The sequence below is a fragment of the Vespula vulgaris genome, chromosome 22 (assembly GCF_905475345.1).
Source record: "Vespula vulgaris chromosome 22, iyVesVulg1.1, whole genome shotgun sequence".
Classification (NCBI taxonomy): Eukaryota; Metazoa; Arthropoda; class Insecta; order Hymenoptera; family Vespidae; genus Vespula; species Vespula vulgaris.
Window position 1 is genome coordinate 3,805,138 of NC_066607.1, and position 19,153 is coordinate 3,824,290.

General features: G+C 44.2%; 1 protein-coding gene across 34 annotated transcripts in view; it reads right to left on the bottom strand.

Annotated features, from left to right (window-relative positions):
* Nucleotides 1-19,153, bottom strand: part of LOC127071589 (CUGBP Elav-like family member 1) — a 253,175-nt gene that overhangs the window by 209,419 nt on the left and 24,603 nt on the right. For 27 of the 34 annotated variants that reach the window (XR_007785149.1, XR_007785150.1, XR_007785148.1 and 24 more), the window contains one exon: nt 5,949-6,197. Coding sequence is in view for 28 of the 34 variants with exons in the window: in XM_051011019.1 (XP_050866976.1) it covers nt 5,949-6,197 (249 nt within the window). In the remaining 6 variants the exon portion in view is untranslated. Of the gene's footprint in view, nt 1-5,948; nt 6,569-7,686; nt 8,781-16,729; nt 19,124-19,153 lie in introns of those variants that run through there. The other 7 variants (XM_051011034.1, XM_051011030.1, XM_051011032.1 and 4 more) reach the window with 7 other exon arrangements.

Below are 19,153 nucleotides of genomic sequence, written 5' to 3' on the forward strand. Positions count from 1 at the left end.
CTCTCTTAGTCTCTCCCGTCCGATCTCCTCTTCTCGTCGCGTCGAGCCAAACTTTTATCGTAGGATTTGATCAAGTTAAAGTTATACCGTTGTTCCTACGAAATAACTTTAATAGGAAATCGAAAGGATCGACGTTTTCTTTTATTCTTTCGATATTCGTCTTTCTCTCTGATCTCGATCGATGGCAGAAGTGGCGATTAGCTCGAAGTAAACAAACGCCCAATAACATGCTAATGCGAATGGGTTTTCCGTAGGTAGAGCCAACCTCGGTGGGTTAGCTTCGACGATAGAGGAGAATTTAACGTGAAATTCAATGAGAATATCCTTAAAACTGTCTTTGTCCGTTCCCTCGATTAATCGCGTATTACCGATCGACCAACGAGTCTTTCGAATTTCTTCCTTAATTATTTACCGTTGCTACGAATATAAAAAAAAAAAACAATTCGTTAGCGGATAGCTACTCGATTTCTCTTTTCTTTTTAACCTTATCTCCAAGACTCACCGCAAAACCTTACCAGTCTGGAATTAGAAGGAAAACGGAACGAATCGAAAGGTGGAGAAACTCGAGATAAAGATAAAAATCGGTGGTCCGTGTTTTCGAGAAAATTGTGTTTTCCGAGAGTGCAACGCGAGTATACCGGGCAAGCACGTATTCCGTGTTTCCATGTAACTTACGCTGACATGCGTCCTTATCGTTTATTCATACGATTCGCGCACGACTCGTGTGTACATTTCTAAGTGTCAAAGAAATCAGATTCATGAGTAGAAAACTATCTCTCTCCCCCTCTCTCTCTCTCTCTCTCTTTCTTTAACGAAACAGAAGCGTAGAGCTTTTTCAGAATAATTGCGCTTGGTTCGCTAACTTTACGAGGATCTTAAATAAAAAAGTTCGCGTGACATATATATAATGAATATTAACTTCTATCTATCTATCTATCTCTCTCTCTCTTTCTTACTCCTTTCCCGTTCATACGTTACTCTAGACAAAGGCCAAGCAGGTAATCATCGAACGAGTGGGAGGACTCGAAGAAGAAGAAGTGGAACACCGGTAATACTCGATTATAACAACCCTTTCACAAAGACCTTCCCTGTTCGTTTGCAAAGGACCGTCGCTTTAAACAACGCTTCGAATGCGACACGAGTCGGTGAACAAACACGATAGAGCGAAAAGTAGGTCGCCGGGACAGTAAACTTTTCCTTTCGCCCCGCTTACCCATCCCCATCCCTCTTAGAACCCTTTTATCATTCCTTATCACCCAGGACGTGGCGCGTCTCTCTCGCCGTTAATTAATGCGAATCATGGCAAGTACCGTAGGACGATCGCGACGACATTGAGCAGAAACCAAGAAAAAGCTATATTTCATTTTCAAATTTCTTTCGACGCCCGAGGATACGTTAGATCGATCGAACGCGATTCTGATGTCTATTTTTCACTTTTTTTTTTTATCGCAAATTTTCAGTTCGTTCTATTCTGCAGAGCATTAGGTTATTAGATTATTAAAGAGCGATAAAAAAAAATATGCTGCGGGGAATTTGCCTCGATGGGAGATATTGCCCTTAGCGGTTCAATCGCTAATCGTTACTCGAACGGGTCAATTGGCCAATTTTTTTTTTAATCCGATTCAACGTTGAAGTCAATAGAAATCTTAACGAGCATATACGGGAAAACTTTGCCGTTGCGTACGCTCTATTTAATTTTTTAATGATTCTAACCGATGACTCACGTTCTTACTAACCCGAATAATAGTGCGTCCGTTTATTGACGCACCGGCATTGACGATACCGGTAACATATGGGAATATGTTGAGTACCATATTATTGGGAAATACCAAAGCCGGACATCCATCAGCGGCGGATCCATGTAGCTGTGGTCACTTTATAGATTCGACATATTGCAATATTTTATGAATGACTTCAGTCATTTACCCATTAAAAGGATCGGGAGAGCGTGATACGAGGATTAATCATCTTCTTTAACGAAACAAAACGGACCAATTAATTTCGATGGGTAATATCGAAGAGAGATTACAGAACATTCGCCGCGTCGATTTTACCAAAAATCGTTGGTATAGGAAGCAATTCCAGGCATCGGTCTTTCTTATATTAAACGGAAACGGTCGACGTGATGTTAGTTGGCTCCTCAGAGGAAGCTTTGTTTTCTTCGACTACAAGATATATATATATATATATACACACACATACATAGATAATACGGGTAGCCACGTTCCTATTTGTCGATCGGTGGACACGCCGGTTCGATAGTAACGAGATAGAAAAGAATAAAATTCTCCGATCGCGTTGCATTTTCCCGAAGAAAAGAAATCGCAGAAGCGTGTCGGATATTATTGTTCTCGTTGCTGTATCCGGGAGAAAAGTATACGTTGTACAGGAGGAAGAAAGAGAAATCAGTGAGACGCGATTTTGTCGTGTATAGGAGGATGGGGATACGTCGGGCGCGCGCGCGCGCGAGAGAGAGAGAGAGAGAGAGAATCGTCTCTCGCACATGCAGCACGCGACGCCGATACAATTTGGGGCTTTACGCCCGAGGCATGTGACAATATCACGGCTATGTGCCGTATATACGTGCCATGCGTGAAGCACTGCAGCAGAGAATGCTCGTGTCTACCACGAAGAGCAACTATGTACTATGGTTCTCGTCTTCCCCCCTCCCACTCTGCCCGTAGACTCCGCAAGCCAGATTATAGTCGAGGAAACGCTTCGGAGCTAAGACGATGGGCGTCTATGGTTGCCTACTCGAGATTTTTCGCCTACTACTCTCGCATCTCCTCGTTGGATCTCTTGCACTTTTCTCCAACGACAATTCTCGAGGCAGAGACCGAGCGATATAGTCTCACGCCGACGCGTTACTAGCGAGCTTGCATCGAGCCACTGATATCCCTTTCGAGTTTCCTCTTTCCTTTTACTTCGTGCCTCGTTGAGATCTTACTTTCGCGTACTACCAATACCACCGTCGTTTTAAAAGAAAGAATAGCCAACTTTCTAGAGAGCTTTTGGAAGGATTCGGCTGTGAATTCTAGTTGACAAATATCCTTTCCTCGACTCATCTCGGAGCGTCGAGAGAAAGAGGAAACTCGCGGAGGAAAAGCGCATTCGTGTTCTTCTTTCGGAAAATTTGCGTTCGCTCTTTGCGACCTTCCGTAGGTGACATCTTCGAAGAAGGAGAGAAAGATGGAAAAATAGCAAAGGGGCTGGCCACTCGACTATTGTCTTTAAGTAACTCTCTCTTTTTAAAGGAAACAAGGTTTTCCTAACGTCGCGGATGATACTGCTTTCTCGTACCACGGAGTTTAAAAAGTCGTTGCACGAGATACCGATCACGCCGGTTGGCTCTGCTACAAAAGATGCTGAGGCGATGAAACCTAACAATGGTATCACGAGTTTTCTATAGTCGACGTCTCGATTTCCGTCAGTGGCTTCTATAAATCTTCCTGGGACTTTACTACCCCGGATTGCACTCGTATTGCTTCACGCGGATTTTGACCGTTTCTCCTCGATGCTTCCGATGGCAACCGACGAGAACGTTACGCCGGTACGACCTGGGAAAACTGGAATATTTCTTTTCTGCCGGAATATGGATTTAATTTTTGTAAAAGCTCGCGCCGAGAAGAACGTACACGCTCGACGTAGCGGTATCATCCAGCTGAGACACGACTATCCGCGAGGAGCTATCAAGATTCTTCTTACTCTCACGAAATCGCGAAAATACGAATAAGAATCTTCGCGACTATTCGTAAAACCGTGCGAGACGCGCGAATGGACGAGAGTACCTACGTACGCGAGTACGTATTTATCTATCCACGTGCCTATGTCGACGAATAAGAACTGCGTGTCGCAAAAGAATAGAATTTTACGAGATCGTCGCAAAGCCGCGATTATCCGAGGTTTGCGCCGTATAGGCGAACGCACGACGCTCGCAATTCCGCGAAGAGACAAATTCGATAAGAATCCTTATCGATGTGTAATCGACGTGAGCGAGGCACGGTTACGTAAGTATTTATTTCCGTGAAACGAGATCGTAACAAATACGAGTATAATCTTCGCCTCTCTCTTTCCCTCCCCCTCGATCTCTCTGTTGCTCTCGCTAAACGTACCCTTGGTAGAAAGATAGATATCGCCCCTGTCGTCGGCTTGAAATTAATTTCGATGTACTTTCCGTTCCAAGGTAGGGCTTTCGAATCTAGATAAGGGAACCCTCCTACGATCTCTCTTTCTATCTCTCTCCCAACCACCTCGACTACGACCCTTTTGTTAAACGAATATCTCCCCAGAGCGATACAGGTTACATGGGTCTAACTTCTCCTACGGTGGCACGCCTATTTAATGTACCTTTCGACGAGAGCCTAACGTCCTTTTAACATCGAAGAGCATACCGAAGAAGCGAAGAAGAAACGAGGAAGAGAAGGACGCGGAAGGGGGGAGAGAGAGAGAGAGAAGGAGAAAAGAATAACTCGCGCGAGAAAATAAACAATGAAATTAAAGAGCAAAAAAAATGAGAGAAAGAGAGAAGAATCTGGTACCCGAAGAGAGAGAGAGAGAGAGAGAGAGACAGAGAACGGATCGGTTAATCAACGTCGCTAACGATCCTCCTTTTCGCGCTGGAATTCGACAGGAACGCTATATCGGCGCCGAGAGAAATCAAGGGTGTCGACGTGTAGGAATTAATTCCAGAGTGCCAGGACGCGTCCTCTCTCTGAGAATGCTTCGTGAAGAGGCGAAGGAGAGAGAGAAGACCAAGGCGTTTATCGGAGCTTCGTCGTCGTATCCCTCCGTACTCCGTCGAGGAATTCCGCCCTTCGAATCGCGCATTTTACCGGAGACGGGCTACATATTTTAGCGACATTCACGTCCATGGAGAAGATCGTGGAATAAGGAAAAGAAGAAGATGGAGGGACAGCTCCAAGGGGAAGGGATGAAACGTATCAAGTATATAGCTATATATATGCGTGTATATATATATATATATACATATATATGTATGTACCTGTACATATATCGAGGGGTTGGAAGGTAGAAGGGCGGCTGGAATCGAGGAATGTCGGCGAGTTATTTTAGGCTTTCACTCTCGTTCCGTTCCACGAAGAAGCTACTGCGCTACGAGAGAGCGCGTTTACGTGGCGTAACGAAATAATGAAGAAGGGCACCTCCCTTCGGCGTGCCACCACCGTAATGTACCGGAGGAGGGTGAGTCTCTCTTTTCTTTTTTGCTTTTTTCTCCTCGTAGGTACCTGCTGTTTACGGTTGGAAAGCTCGAGAGAACTCGTTGAAGAGCCGCGTTATTCTTCTCTAACGAAGGTGTACATCCATGCGCGGGATATGTTTCGTGCGTAATACGCAAAATGAAAAAACCACGACGCTCGCGTCATTTTTCGATCGTATCTATATCAGGAGTCGTATTTTCCAGACTACTTTGATCGCTAAAAGAAAGTAGAATTTTAGTTTCGCGAATAATTCCTTGATTAACCGGTTATCGAGTATCACCGGAATTTATCGAAAAATCTTTAAAACGATAATTCTCGAACGAAAAAATAGATTTCCATAGAGTACGGGTATTTATAAAGAATTAACGTCGTTAGTTTTAGTCCGACGCGAAGTACATACAACTCACGAGCGAATACGTTCCCGTGAGTAGTCTCTTTTCTCGGCATTCAAGAACAATGGAATTATGAGAGTAATAGGAGGTCAAAAGAAGATACAAGCGGATAACGGGAAGCGTTAAATCCGATTTTACACCGCGACATGCTCGACGCGTTTTGCTCGAACGGACTGAACCTCTTCTCGTGCTTTGTTTGAAAATACGTAGACGATGTTTCAAATGAAAATAATTGTACGAGAGAACAAAAAAAAATCTATTTCCTATGAAAATACTCGTACATAAACGATAACGAAAAATAGCGAAAATAAGGATCGAATATCGCAATAGTACTCACGTGTTCTCCTTTTGATCGCTGTTGTTGCTCGAGTGCGACGCAGGCGAGGGTTGCGTTTGTTGCTTGGAATACGGATGATGATGATGCACGACGTTGTTGTTGTTATGCATGTGCACCTTGTTCGCGTTGCTGTCAGTGGGCGAGCTCGGCGAGATCTTCCCCGCCAGAGCGTTCAGCGATTGAAGCATTTTCATAGGAGCTCTCCTGGCGACCGGCTCTCGGTGCCTCCTTCTCTCCTCCTCGTTTATCCTTAAGGAAGACAGGATTACTGTCTTTTACGGTTTGAAGGTTTTCAACCCCCAAACTCTGCCGGCAAATATTCACGAATCGATACGATCAAGGACGAAGGTCCTCGAAAGTATATATATATACATATATATATGTGTGTGTATATACGTATGTATAGATATATATATATATATAGGTATATAATCGTGTGTACGTGATAACCCGATATGCACGAAACTCGAACGGCACTTCGCCTCCGCACACTCGCGAACGATCGATGATCCTACGAAATGTTTTATTCGCGATTGTCGTTGACGAATATCCTTATCTAATCCAGCTCGTCCTCAAACGTTCGTTCAACCGAGATCGCACGGCCGAAGGCACTGGAACTTCTGTGAAGTAAAATCCGAAGAGGATGTCGTTAGCGAGAGACACTCGAGATCGATTTACGTCGACGAAATCTCCTATCGTAATACCGTACTCGTAAATCTATTTGCAAATGAAATGATCTAAATCGATGGTTGCTCGAACGATCATCGTTCCTCGTTTATCTATCTCTTTTCTCTCATTGCTATCGTTTTTTCTCGCCTCTTTTCGATCGTATCTTTTGTAAGCTAAAGGAAACAAAACCGATCTCGCATATATCTTATTCGAAATATACCAAGGATGAGAAGAAGGAGAAGAAGAAGAAGAAGCAGCAGGAGTGAACGGTCCGGTGACGATGGGAATATCAGAGGAAACGAGCGAAAACGGGAAAAGGAACGAGCTCAGCGCTCCTACGTGCGGGGCCTTTCACGAAGAACTGCTTTACAACGAGTCAATTAAAAGTTTAAGTTTAATTAGAAACTCAGCTTGTGTGCTTGCGAAAGGAGAAAACGACGAGGCAAGACGAGAAAGAGAGAGAGAGAGAGAATTGAAGGAGACACTGCTCTTTACGTTTCCCTCTCTCTCTCTCTCTCTCTTCTCTTCTCCCCTTCTTTCTCAATTTCATTTCTTCTCCATCTTTTCGGATCTTACTTTCCTGCCTCGTGAAGCAACATCCACCAACTTCTATTGTCTCTCGCGTGTCCTTCCTTCCAAAGCAAGAAGTGTGAAGCAAAGAAAAAGAACGGAAAAAGGCAGAGAAATCTTTTTTCCAGAACAAAAGAAACGACAAGGGGAAAAAGATATTCGAAAATATTTTTTTGAGTAGAGAAAAAAATCTTACGAGAGAGAAAAAAGATTAAAACGACGAAGAATCGTTCAAGTTTGGATCTACGAAAGGCACGATGATCGATGGATCGTCAAAGAGACCGCCGTGAATAATTTAGCCCGCGAATTGCACGTTCAAGAGAGAACATGAAAGAGAAAGAAAAAAGGAAGAGGAGGAGGGGAAGGGGAAGGGGAAGGGGGAGGGGGAGGAGGAGAGAAGTCATGAGAGGAAAAGAGCAGCCTGCGGCCCGAGAAGAGTACGCGCGCGAAAAGAGAACTCGTCTCTTGGGACGGCTCTTAAGGCTTTTGTCCTTCGCACCTCTCGCTTTCCTACTCTTTAGCGTTCTTCCGCTCTTCACTCTCCCTCTCCTTCTCCTTCTCTTCGCTCTCTAACTCTCTCTCTCTCTCTCTCTCTCACTTTCGAGTCTTCAACGTTGGCTCTCTTGCCGCTGGCCACTTCGCGCTCTAAAGCGTCAAATTAAAAACTCGAGGCGCCGTGAAAACGACGATTAAGAGCTTCCACGGTTGCGATTGTTCGTTATCGTTCTTTGCTCCCGCGGTAGCACCTCTCTCTTTCTCCTTTCTCTTCTCTTCTCTTCTCACTTTACCTTTCGCAATCTTTTTCGGTCCTCTCGACGTCCCACTTTCTCTTCTCTCTTCTCTCTTCGTCCGTTTCTGCCCTTCTTTCCCTCTCGCTATGTCTGTCTATCTATCTATCTATCTACGTAGCTATCTATCTATATCCTTGAAGACTATCTATCTATCTTTGTCGCTGGTCGTCCCGCTAAGAGAACGACAAGTCAGCATACCACCGCTTGGTAAAGGGGAACTCGCGCCGAGGAACTCGCGACGATATCACCGTAGTTAAAGCGGAACGACGACGATCTCATCGACGGCACCTGAACGCTACGACTGACGAGAACGGCTCGGTCGGCAGCCATCGTATCTCTGGATAAGCCCTTATCAGTACCCAGAGTCCCCACCCTTCCTCCTCCTCTTCCTCCGTCTCCTCTTCCACCTACTCGCAAGCAACGTACTTCTCCGTAAGACAGAGATCACATCGACGCTATCAAAGAGACGCTGCTATATCTATATATGTATACGTATGTAAGTACAAACGTGTACGTCTCTCTTCCTTTCGAGAAGCAGTCCCCCTTTTCACCGATAGATCCTTCCCAGGTGCCGGCAAATTTCGAAAATCCCGCGCAGCGGGAAGAAGAGGACGCGGTGAGAATAGAGAAGGCGAGAGTCGCCTTTAAAAGCGTTGCCTCTTCTCCTACGCCCTTCGCAATCTTCCCTCTCGAACGATGAGATCCTTCCTCTCTCGACGAGGAAGAAGGAGAGAGCGGTCGAGGAAGAGAGAGAGAGACCTCCTCGGCTCTACGAGCACTCCCAAGTATCGGCCATTGTCATCTGCAAGGAGCGTCATTCTCGTCGTTAGTTCTCCTTATCTTTCGAGAATCCGAACGTCTTTTCACGTTCCGAGATGGTTCCAGGCGTCCGATCGTTTTTATTCGCTCGTCCTCTCTCAATGATTTCTAACCGCGACAATTGGAAAACGATCCGGCGCGAATTTATTTACGAGGAGACACCGTAGCCGCTCGATCGAATACGCGGCGCCGAGATACTTTGGACCGTTACGACGTATGACTCGTTGAGTAAATGCTGCTGTATAAATATGTACTTTTTCGCTACGATCGTCGAAGCGATAAAACAAAGTGTTACAAGACGAACGGGAGAAGGAAGGAAGGGAGAAATGACTCCGAGATTAGATAAATGTTTTCTTCCCGGCCAAACGTACGATCCGTTCGAGGATCTTTTTACTGACGTTTACGACGCGTATAAACGTTCGTTCCTAAACGTCACGGTCGTTGAAAAATCATAAATGAAAAATTAATGATTCTTTTGTACGAGTCGGCAATAAAATACGACGACGCTTCTAATCGCTTTCAGAAGACGACGCGCGCGACAGTTTACGTACGGAATCGTAAACACGTCGCGTCTAAACGCAAAACGTCGCGAACGCCTAAGTGAAATATATCATCGCTCCGACGGGCTTAACCGACCCAACGAGACGACTCTATTTGGTCTTTTCTTCGCACGCGATACGTACGGAACACGTTCGGATGTCGAACCCTGACCGATATTTCGAAAGGTATAAATATGGTTTTATCGCGAACTTATCCGCGAATCTCCGAGAAATAAACTCGTCGCTGTCGTACTCGCGCTCGCGAGAGATTAATTTTCGCGGACGGGAATGTACGTACATCGTGAAACGGATCCAAAGTAGAACAGCTGCTTTTCTCGTACAAGTAATAATACCAACGACGAAGTGGATATCGTTATTGCATAGCTAAACAACGCCATTTGTTTGGGAGATGAGAAACACAGCCGTTTGCTATAGCCGACAAAGAGGTATTGTTCGACACGGTATCCGTCTAGCTTTAGCCGCTGCTATTTACACGAGGTTAACTCAACATTGTATCGCAAACTTCGCGCACGGCCGACGAGGAGAATCTCGACGACGGGTCGCCGTCGTTATCGCGCGACTCCGAGAGGATTTTCTCTCCGAAGGAGCTTCGACGTTCCGCGTTGCGCTCGGGCAAACGACGACTGAGATATTTTATCCACTCGATCCGCACGGAACGTTCCAGTTTTTAGGACGATGCCGATTTCGTCGACGACTCGTAAATAAGCCGTAAGAATCGATAAGAAAGAAATTCGTACGTCGGCGACGGATCTCGATGGATTCGCCGTAAAGAAAATCGTACGTGATTATTATTCCGTCGCAAAAGTCACGCGTGAAAAGCAACCGAGAATAAACCCCGTGATAAAGCGCAGCGGACTTTCGACGTCGAAGAATCGACGATCGTAAAGTCGAAAGCGCCGAGAAGCCCCGCGAAATCCGAATTTATTCTTCCCTCGTAATTCAGTCAAAGGTCGATGCGACGCTTCCTCTCACGCCTTACGGCTCGGTGCTTCTCGGTACGAGGGTGAAAATGATGAAATTCGAGGGAGAAGAGGACCGGTCCGAGAAGAGTTCCCGAAGGAATTCGTGAAAAGTTCGTAAGAAGTGTCGCAAAGTCCGGCGACGTCGCTCGATAAGTTATCCTCGCGGATGCCTGGAGGTCGAGGACAACAAATCTTTCGATGGCAAAGCCGTCTTCTTATCGATAGTAGAGAGATGGAACCCACCGAACTCATTCGCAAGATTCCTCGAATAGGACAATACTTGTCGCGCGGTGCGCGACAGTGAGAAATATTGTTCGAGCTGCGTTAAGTCGATCCAAAGCAACAGTTTTGGGAGCATTTTTCATCGTCCCAAGCGCGTTTCGTCTCTCCGCGTGGAAAGCGAGTAGGGAAGGTGTCGTTGTAACTTTGGCTCCTTCTTCGAAAGTCGATCCGAAGCGCTCTCCTAACGTCGCGTCGAGAGAGGAGCCAGAGTACTCGTCGATTAGAGGAAAGAATAAAATAAGAAGAGTGCTTTGTCGTTTCCTTTGACCGAAGAGGACGATAAATAGGGACGAAAGTCGTCGGGAGAAAATGATTTTACGTTGTAAGTGCGATAACTTCGACGAGAGATTTCGCGGAGTATCCTGTTGCCGTTGTCAGTTGTTAATTAGTTCCTACTTCGCCACTGTGACGACTATAATTCAGAGCGAACGCAGATGGCAACTATGTTCTGCTATCTCTCTCTCTCTCTCCCTCTCTCTCCTTCCCCGTCCCACCTCCACCTATCGCAAACCCCCCACGGCTCCTTTTGCCCCTCCTGCTTCTCTGCCTTTCGCACTCTGCCTTTCTTCCCCTTCTCCTCTCGCTCTCGCTCTCGCTCTCCCTCTCCCTTTTACTCTGCCGTTAGTGGTAACGCGCTTTTAGAGTTAACGCACTACAAGCCCTAGTGCATGTTCTCGGTTTTGGAGTTTCACGGCAAAGTTCCTCTAGACAATTCCTAATGCAAGAATTCGCGAACACAGAAACGGTTGAGAATCCGAACGTTCTGACGTATGTATATTATGTACGTCTCCTAGTCACCAATGCATACGGACTTTCTGCGCAATTTCATTATTGCAATAACGGTGAGAACGATTAGTAAACTATAATAATGTCGACGTGTATGGTATTTATATAGAGAGCGGTACAAAGGTGACGTAGATTACGGAAAGTGCTTCTAAACGAACGAGCGAAGGCGAGCTCGATACATCGACGAGGCAAGATTCGACGAATCGCGACGATGTTTTTGTTTACGCTGTTTTTGTTTCTTCTCCAGACCCTGCTTCAGCTTCCAGGATATTTTCCACGGGATAAAAGAAAAATATCATTAGAAAAAGTTTCCGTGTTAATTAATCGGTGTTATTAGAAGGGCTATTTACCGAACCGCGCGTTGGATCCTCATTAAGTCTTCGCTAATTATTGACTTAAGGGTTAAACTAGCTTCCCAAAATTTGTAAGATAGCCACGGGATGCTGCTCCAAAGCTCGCGTAGAGGCTGCCGACGCAAAAGTCAAAGCGAAAAGACAAGCAGAAGTATCGATCTCTCGAGGCAACTGTTAAACCGTTATTTGTGAACGGTCGAACGCGTCCGCTTCGGTAACGTAAATATTTGCGAGATCGCATAATCAGGAGGTGAATATTTTACGAAAGAGTAGCGAGAAATTTAGAGAGAAGGCTAAAAGTTCACAAGGTATGATTACTCGGCAAAGGTATCGTGGCTGTCGTTTCGAATCTTTCCTTCCGTTTTCTCCTATTCTTCTCATTTTTTTCCTCCTCTTTTTACCAGCGACACGACTCCCTCGCGAATCGCGTCTCTCGGCGTTACTTTGCGCTTTTTCCCGACGCGTAACCGGTCGTTCCCTGCGATGAGATTGCACGAGCAGGTGGCACGGACGGGCAACGAGCTTGACGCTCCAAAGGACGAAGATTCCAAAAGATGCCGTTGTATCGGATGCTCTGTGCATTATTTAAAGAATCCGAAAGATTCGAGTCCGCGTTCGTGAATAGTCATTGAAGAATATCTCGGACAATTTTTCTCGACGATTTCGTATAGAGGATCATCGTGGATCATCGACGGAAATATTTCGAAGAAATTACAACGGATGCGTAATTCTTGAAATTCGATTCGGTAAAAGGCAAAGATTAACGAGATCAACTCCTTTATCGCGATCCATTAAGGACCATGTAACGAGCCTCGAAAGTGCGAGTATAAACGGATACATGTGTGCGAGCATACGAAAGATGCCAAGTTTGTCGATGCAATAGTAATTACGGTAGGTACCATAATCGAAATACTATCGATGAAACAGTGCCACTCGTCAAATCCGTCGTCGTCGTCGTTGTCGTCGTCGTCGTCGTCGTCGTCGTTGCAGCAGGTGCACCAAACCAGTTGGTAACTCGGTACGCCCATCGTTATTAGCAAAACTGCGTGAGCTAATTGACTAATTAGTGATTAGTGACGGAAAGCCGTCCTGTAGTAGCAGGATGTATTGACGGATTACTGTTTTCGGTCGGGCGTACGTTATGACCGAAGCGTATTTCCACGAGAACCACACTCGCCGTTTATCATCGACCGACCATTTACCATTTACTACGAAATCCATCGCGTGACTTGGCCGGTTGCTACGGGCAACCGAACCTGTCGAATCCGTGCCTGCTATATTCTTTTGAACGCTTTAAAGGACAATATTCTCTTCTCTTTTTTCGATCGTCTCCCGTTATTATTCTTTCGATTTATCGAAAATGCGTGCGAAGATCGACAAATTATATCTACGAGTTTTTGTATTACGTCTCATGTATTTTTCAGAGTTTTAGAGGGATCGTATAAATTTATTGGAAATCGTTATCTTTGACATTTTTTGCAGCTACTAAATGAAGAAATTCGAATTATTATTAAATAGTTGGAATTTATTCGGAAAAAAATTCTACCGTATAGTTGTTACTAATTTCCGCTTAAAAAAAAATCTTTGCTTTTGATTTCTAAGCATATATAACGTTTCGTTTCGCCGATGAAAGTTTATACGATCCCATTGCGATTTATGAAGATTTCTTTTTTTCTCCCAGAGAAAGGTGAGAATTTTCGTTCCGGCCGTTTAAAAAAATGTCGCGATAAAGCGAGTCGTTTCGTTTGCTCGTCGAAACGCAAACGCTTCGACTTCAGGCGATAATAAAATGGAAAGTGTTTCGTGACATATACATATATACGCGTGTTATTTTTAATCAAGCAGCCGATGTAGACCGTTGAGATGGAAGAGTGCTCGTGATACCTCTCGACCGAGTTGAAAATAATGCTAAAATAGAGAGGGAGAGAGGGGGAGAGAGAGAGAGAGATTAAGAGAGCAAGGGAAGATGAAAAGAAGAGGAAAAAGAAAACGTGTACCCGCGACAGACGTTCATTCTCCTCCTCTCTCCCTTTCTCTCTGTTTCACATTCTCGTTGGACGTCGCCGTGCTTGGCAATTTCCGATGTTTCGAGAGTGCGTTTCTAATTACGGAGCACGATTTGTGCGAGGATATCAAGAGCAATACAAATTTATTCGTAACGCTCGCCGTATAAATATTATTTCCTCTTTCTTTCTCGATTTCAACGATTTACGTCATTAGGATGCACATACATCTTCTTCCGATAATTTTTATTTCTTTTGCTCCATTAAGAATTTACAAAAAAAAAAAAAAAAGAAATGTCCTTTGAAATCGCATTAAAATGTGCGAAGGTCATGTTCGAACGATGATCCGCAAGTCCGCAGAGATTAACCGCGATGAGCTGAAAAGTTAAAAAGATAATCGCTTTAAAAGATGCAATCCGGTCGTAGAGGAAAAAAGGAGCCCTCGTTTTTTGCTCCCCTTTTTTCGAGATATGCCTACTCGAGACTCTCCCTCCATCTCTAGTCACGAAATCAAGGAAAAAGCGGCGAATAAACGGGAAACGCGTTTCTCCTTAGGGAATAAGAGGGTTTATCTCGACGGACAGTGAGCGGCCTTCGAAAATCCCTCACGCACGAAATCTCCACGGTGAATCTCCAATCACGAGATTGCTCGAATGTGACTTCCGAGGCTCTTCGTTCTTCGATTCATCCTTTTTTTCTTTTATTTCTTACGATATTGTTTAGCGAAACGATCGGAACGGATCCTGATCGACAAGTAGATCGGTCACGCTTTTTCACGGTCCGGATACCAAACACTTCGAGTTTTCTTATCGAATTGTAAACGATCGAACGATATTTAAAAACGTATTCGTGTATAAATATGGTAGAAATTAAACGAAATAAGAGAAACGTGATTTTTGCTTCCTCGACGTACGCAGATGCGATCTACGTAGGTAGGTACGTACGTACGCGCGCATATATGTTAGAAGCGTCCTTATGAACGAACGGTCTGGCGAGCATAAAATCGAGTACTCGGTGAGACGACAATTATCGCTCGACCGAACGAACCACGTAGTGAATTTTAACGATTTCTCCGAGCTCTCGAGTCGCGCGTTAACGATAAACGCGAGCAGGGAAAGTCGTAGTTGCCGTAGAAAAGAAGGTACGGAGAAATATATTCGTGCATCTGTAGTATTAAATCGTCCGTTCATATTTGCAAGCTCGGAGAAAAACGAGGCAGGTGTGGTGATGTCGACCTGCTAGCCGCTTCTCCTACGCCATGTATCTCGTTACCATAGAGAGAGATAGAGAGAGAGAGAGAGAAAGAAACTTCAGAGCGAGGGTTTCTATAAACAAAAATCTCGACGAGAGCTCGGACAAAAATGTGATAAATGCAAATTTTTTCTTTTACGTTTTTTACTCCATCTTTTCCATATTTCACGGGCACATTGTGTTTTTACGTTTTGACGAAGTACATCTACGAGTTCAATTTAAGGTTCGTCCTAGAAAAATATTTCTTACGTTTCGCCGCAACCTTTCTTGACATTCGACTAATTACATCAAGCGTTTGAATACGATGTTATCGACACGGACAAAGTCGATCGAAATTTTGCAGCATTCGCTTGCATCTACTCGCAGCATAGTTAGAGAATTAACGACGACGTCGAGGCAATTTATTTCATTGTCCTTGACGCGTACTTCTTTTTTTCACAATTCTTTAGAGATGTTCCATGCATTTGACACGATGCACAATTGGACTGTATAAAGCAACAATGGAAGGACATTTTCAATGCGTTGATTCGCCGTTATTAATTACTTCCCTGCATTTCTGGAGAGATTTAACGTTTCTAAAGAAAAATATTACGTTTTCTGTTTTAAAGTTAAAGAAACGTAAACGTTCCGTAACAAAATGATTATTCACCCTTTTATCCTTGGCTAACCGCGCCGAGATAATTAACGGCCATAAAAAGATCACGAAGAAACGAATGCAGGTAACGGGATTCGACTTTTCCATGAAAAATTACGCTCCGTCTCCTGGAACTCAATGACTTTTCCCGAAACAATGTCGGCCTCTTATTCGTTAAATTTGCTTACGCCCTGGTAAAACTACGTCTAAATGTTTATATAATACGATTGTTTTTCTTTTTTCGATGTATACTTTCCAACGTCGGAACGCGGACAGAACGAAGGTTACGAGATCGTAGTATTTGTATTTACTACTAGAAAATACTTTGCGAGTAAAGTCGTATAAAAACAATTCGAGAAAGTCAATCGAACGTTCCAAAATTTTCGTTTAATTAAAATTCTATCGTACTACGCAACAGGTTTCTTTTGTTTACTTTCTGGACGAGCGCAAAGACGCTCGTCGAAAATCCTCCTCGCTTCGATCTATCAACGAGTATTCGCCTTTAAAAATAATTCGAGCAACGAGGATTTGTTCAAAAAAAAAAAAAAAAAGAAAACAGAAAGAAAAAAAAGAAATCGATAACGAAAGAACGAAAAGAAAAACGAAATAAAAACTTTAAACGATGCTGGGTGAACGTTTCGGCGGATATTTGAGATCTTACCGAATCCAACGTTTCGGTACTACGTATCGATAGATCCGTAGGCAAACGTCATTAATGCATCGACATGCGTTTCTACATTGAATATATATTTGATCGATGATAGGTAAATTAGGGAGGTCAACACGGCAGAGCCTACGTCAGGTATTAATATCCGACGATCGTACTTCTACGGACGTTTGCGGCAATCCTTATCTATCGGTTTCTAGATCTATCTACCGTTCGTGTTTATTTGACGATGAAACGGAAAATATTTACGCTCTTCGAACGAGAACTGTTTAGAAATTGTGATCTCAAGTTCAACTTGACTCTATGAATAAGAAGGACTCGTTGAATTTCAGTCGGCGAAAAATCAATATTTTAATCGTCTTCGATAGTCAGCGACGAGAACATTTTCAGTGAAAAGAAAAATGGGGTAACAACGCGGCTACGTAGGTACTTACGTTGTTGCGATCGACGCTGGATAAGAGAAAAATATTCCGTATATTATCCGAAGCCGTTTGGGCCGATATTCGATGGAAATAATAGAAGGCGACAGGAATTTCTTAAGTCGGTCGAGCAATCGTGAGAACGTTTCAAAGTAGCTACTTCCTTCTTCGTGCGTTAGGTGCTCCTCGGAAACGTCTCGAGTGTCTCGGCACGTTCCACCTTAGACACATCCTTGGGTCGAATTTGAAAAGTTTCAAACAAATCCAATAACACACATTGCACAAGAGAGTAGGCACGGAACGAGAAAGAGAGAGACAGAGAGAAGCAGTTTGTAACGTTTTCGCATTGTGAATCCGCCCGGGGTAGAATGGATTCGCACACAAGCTATGGGAAACGATAAGACACGCGAACGAGAGAAAGAGAGATAGAAGACTCACGTACGTACCTTAGTTCGTGTACGACGGAGGAAGGAACAGGTACGACTGCGTTCGTATTTGTCGTAGGAACGAGACGCGATATGGATTTGGTAGCTGTACACAACGTCGTGCGAATTCCCTGCGACGTGTCTCGACACGGAACTTCTCTCGTCTGCGTACTTTTCAATGTTCAAAGCTACCTTCCCTACTACACGACGACAACAACGCAACGACACAAACGTTTTCGTCCTTCCTTCCTTCCCCCTCCCTCCCTCCTCTCTTTCTCTCTTTTACTCCTACCGACCTGGCCAACCTTTTCCTCGTGACAATACACATATTTACTCTTACCAGAGAAACTTCTCGATGTAAACACGAGTACCCTCTGTTCCTTTCTGTTCTACCGGACATCAACAACAACGTAAATTTTCATGGCCAACGAAATATGCGACGTTCGAAGGTCGTATTATGAGGGTTTTCTTAATTACGATCTTTCTTTTTTGTTTTCTTCGCTAAAGTGATGCGAATGAAAATATAAATTTTTTATACCCGTATAAAAAAATGGCGAACGTATTTCTCCAAAATTTTACTTTTAAAATCCTCTTCGCGGTCCTTCTTACTTTTCGACGCGTACACGATTCCCTTTCTCGCTCGCGTCCTCAAAAATATATCGTAGATACGTATGAAAGAAGAAAGCGGTTACCGCAAAGTGTGATGCCACGAGCTTGAAATTCGTATTTCCGCTTACAAGCTCGTAGCGAGGTCGTTCGCGAGCCGAAACACGTTTCTATCTGCGTACACGCGTCACAGCTTCAACACAATAGTTAGATTACGGTTTCCAGCTCGGTCCGGTAGGTCGAGCGCAAAGATGGTGGAGTCGGTGAGTGTACTACGATCGAGCTACCGCTTTCAAAAACCACACACGCCGATTTCCATTTTTACGGATCTGCTTCGATGCTCTTTGTCCCACGGAAGCGTTACGAGAGCGAGATTGCTGCGTTCACCGCAGGATTCGGCTTTCCTCGACATCGGGCACTTTGTCACGGTATATGTACTCGCATACTCTATGTAATATGCATCATACTCTCTCTCTCTCTCTTCCTCTTTCTTCCTTTGGATCGTTCGCGCAGTCTGGATCTTCTCCAGGCGAACCTCCGAGTAGAGGCGGGAAAGATACGATCGGTCGAATGCTCGAACCCGGACCCATCGAAACTAGAATTCCCTTGAAATTCCTAGATCAGAAGTCGAAAGAGCGCGAAGAGTGGAATTTCGATAAAGAACGTGCGGCTGTTCACCTCGCGTTACCGGATAAGCTAATAAAAAGTACGACTATCATTATCATGGTCGTAACAATAATAATTGAAATAATGGTGGAATATAGTTAATATCTAAATGCATTGAAATCGCTATCCTAACGTGTCGTTCAAGGGCCTATCTCCTTTACTCGGTAATCTCTTCTAGTCCCTTTTTTCTGAGAATCTCTAGGGAGAAGCCCGAAAAGCTATCTCTTAGTGGCATTTCCAGCGATAAATCAGTACAGCACGGCCGAAATGACGCGAACCGTGTTTGACGAAATAGTAGGAAATTTATCCAAAGCCCGTTTGGGAATCTACCTACCACCCTATTGGTAACAGAGGAGAATTCTTCGACGATATCCCAAACATTTTCCATTTTTCCAAAGTGAAAACAAAGTTACTTTTTTAACAACGAGGATTCGCTCTCTTCAGAATTTTTATTTGTTCCAAATTACAAAGAACCAGTCGAGTTTCGCTTCGATCTCGGTCAAAACAGAGAGAAGCAATCGGAACGATTTCGTTTTGGACGAAGCTATAGAAATTTCTCGTGCTTCGCGCGTTGCGTGAGAACTTCTTTCTACGTTTTTCAATTTCTGCGTCGTAACTCGACTATAGTAAAATTCGAAGAAGCTAAGTTTGCCGGCGATGCGCACGTACAGCGAGCTACAAAAATGTTCGGCAAATGTTTGTCAAATTGAAAAAAAAAAAAAGAAACTTTCTAGGCTAAACG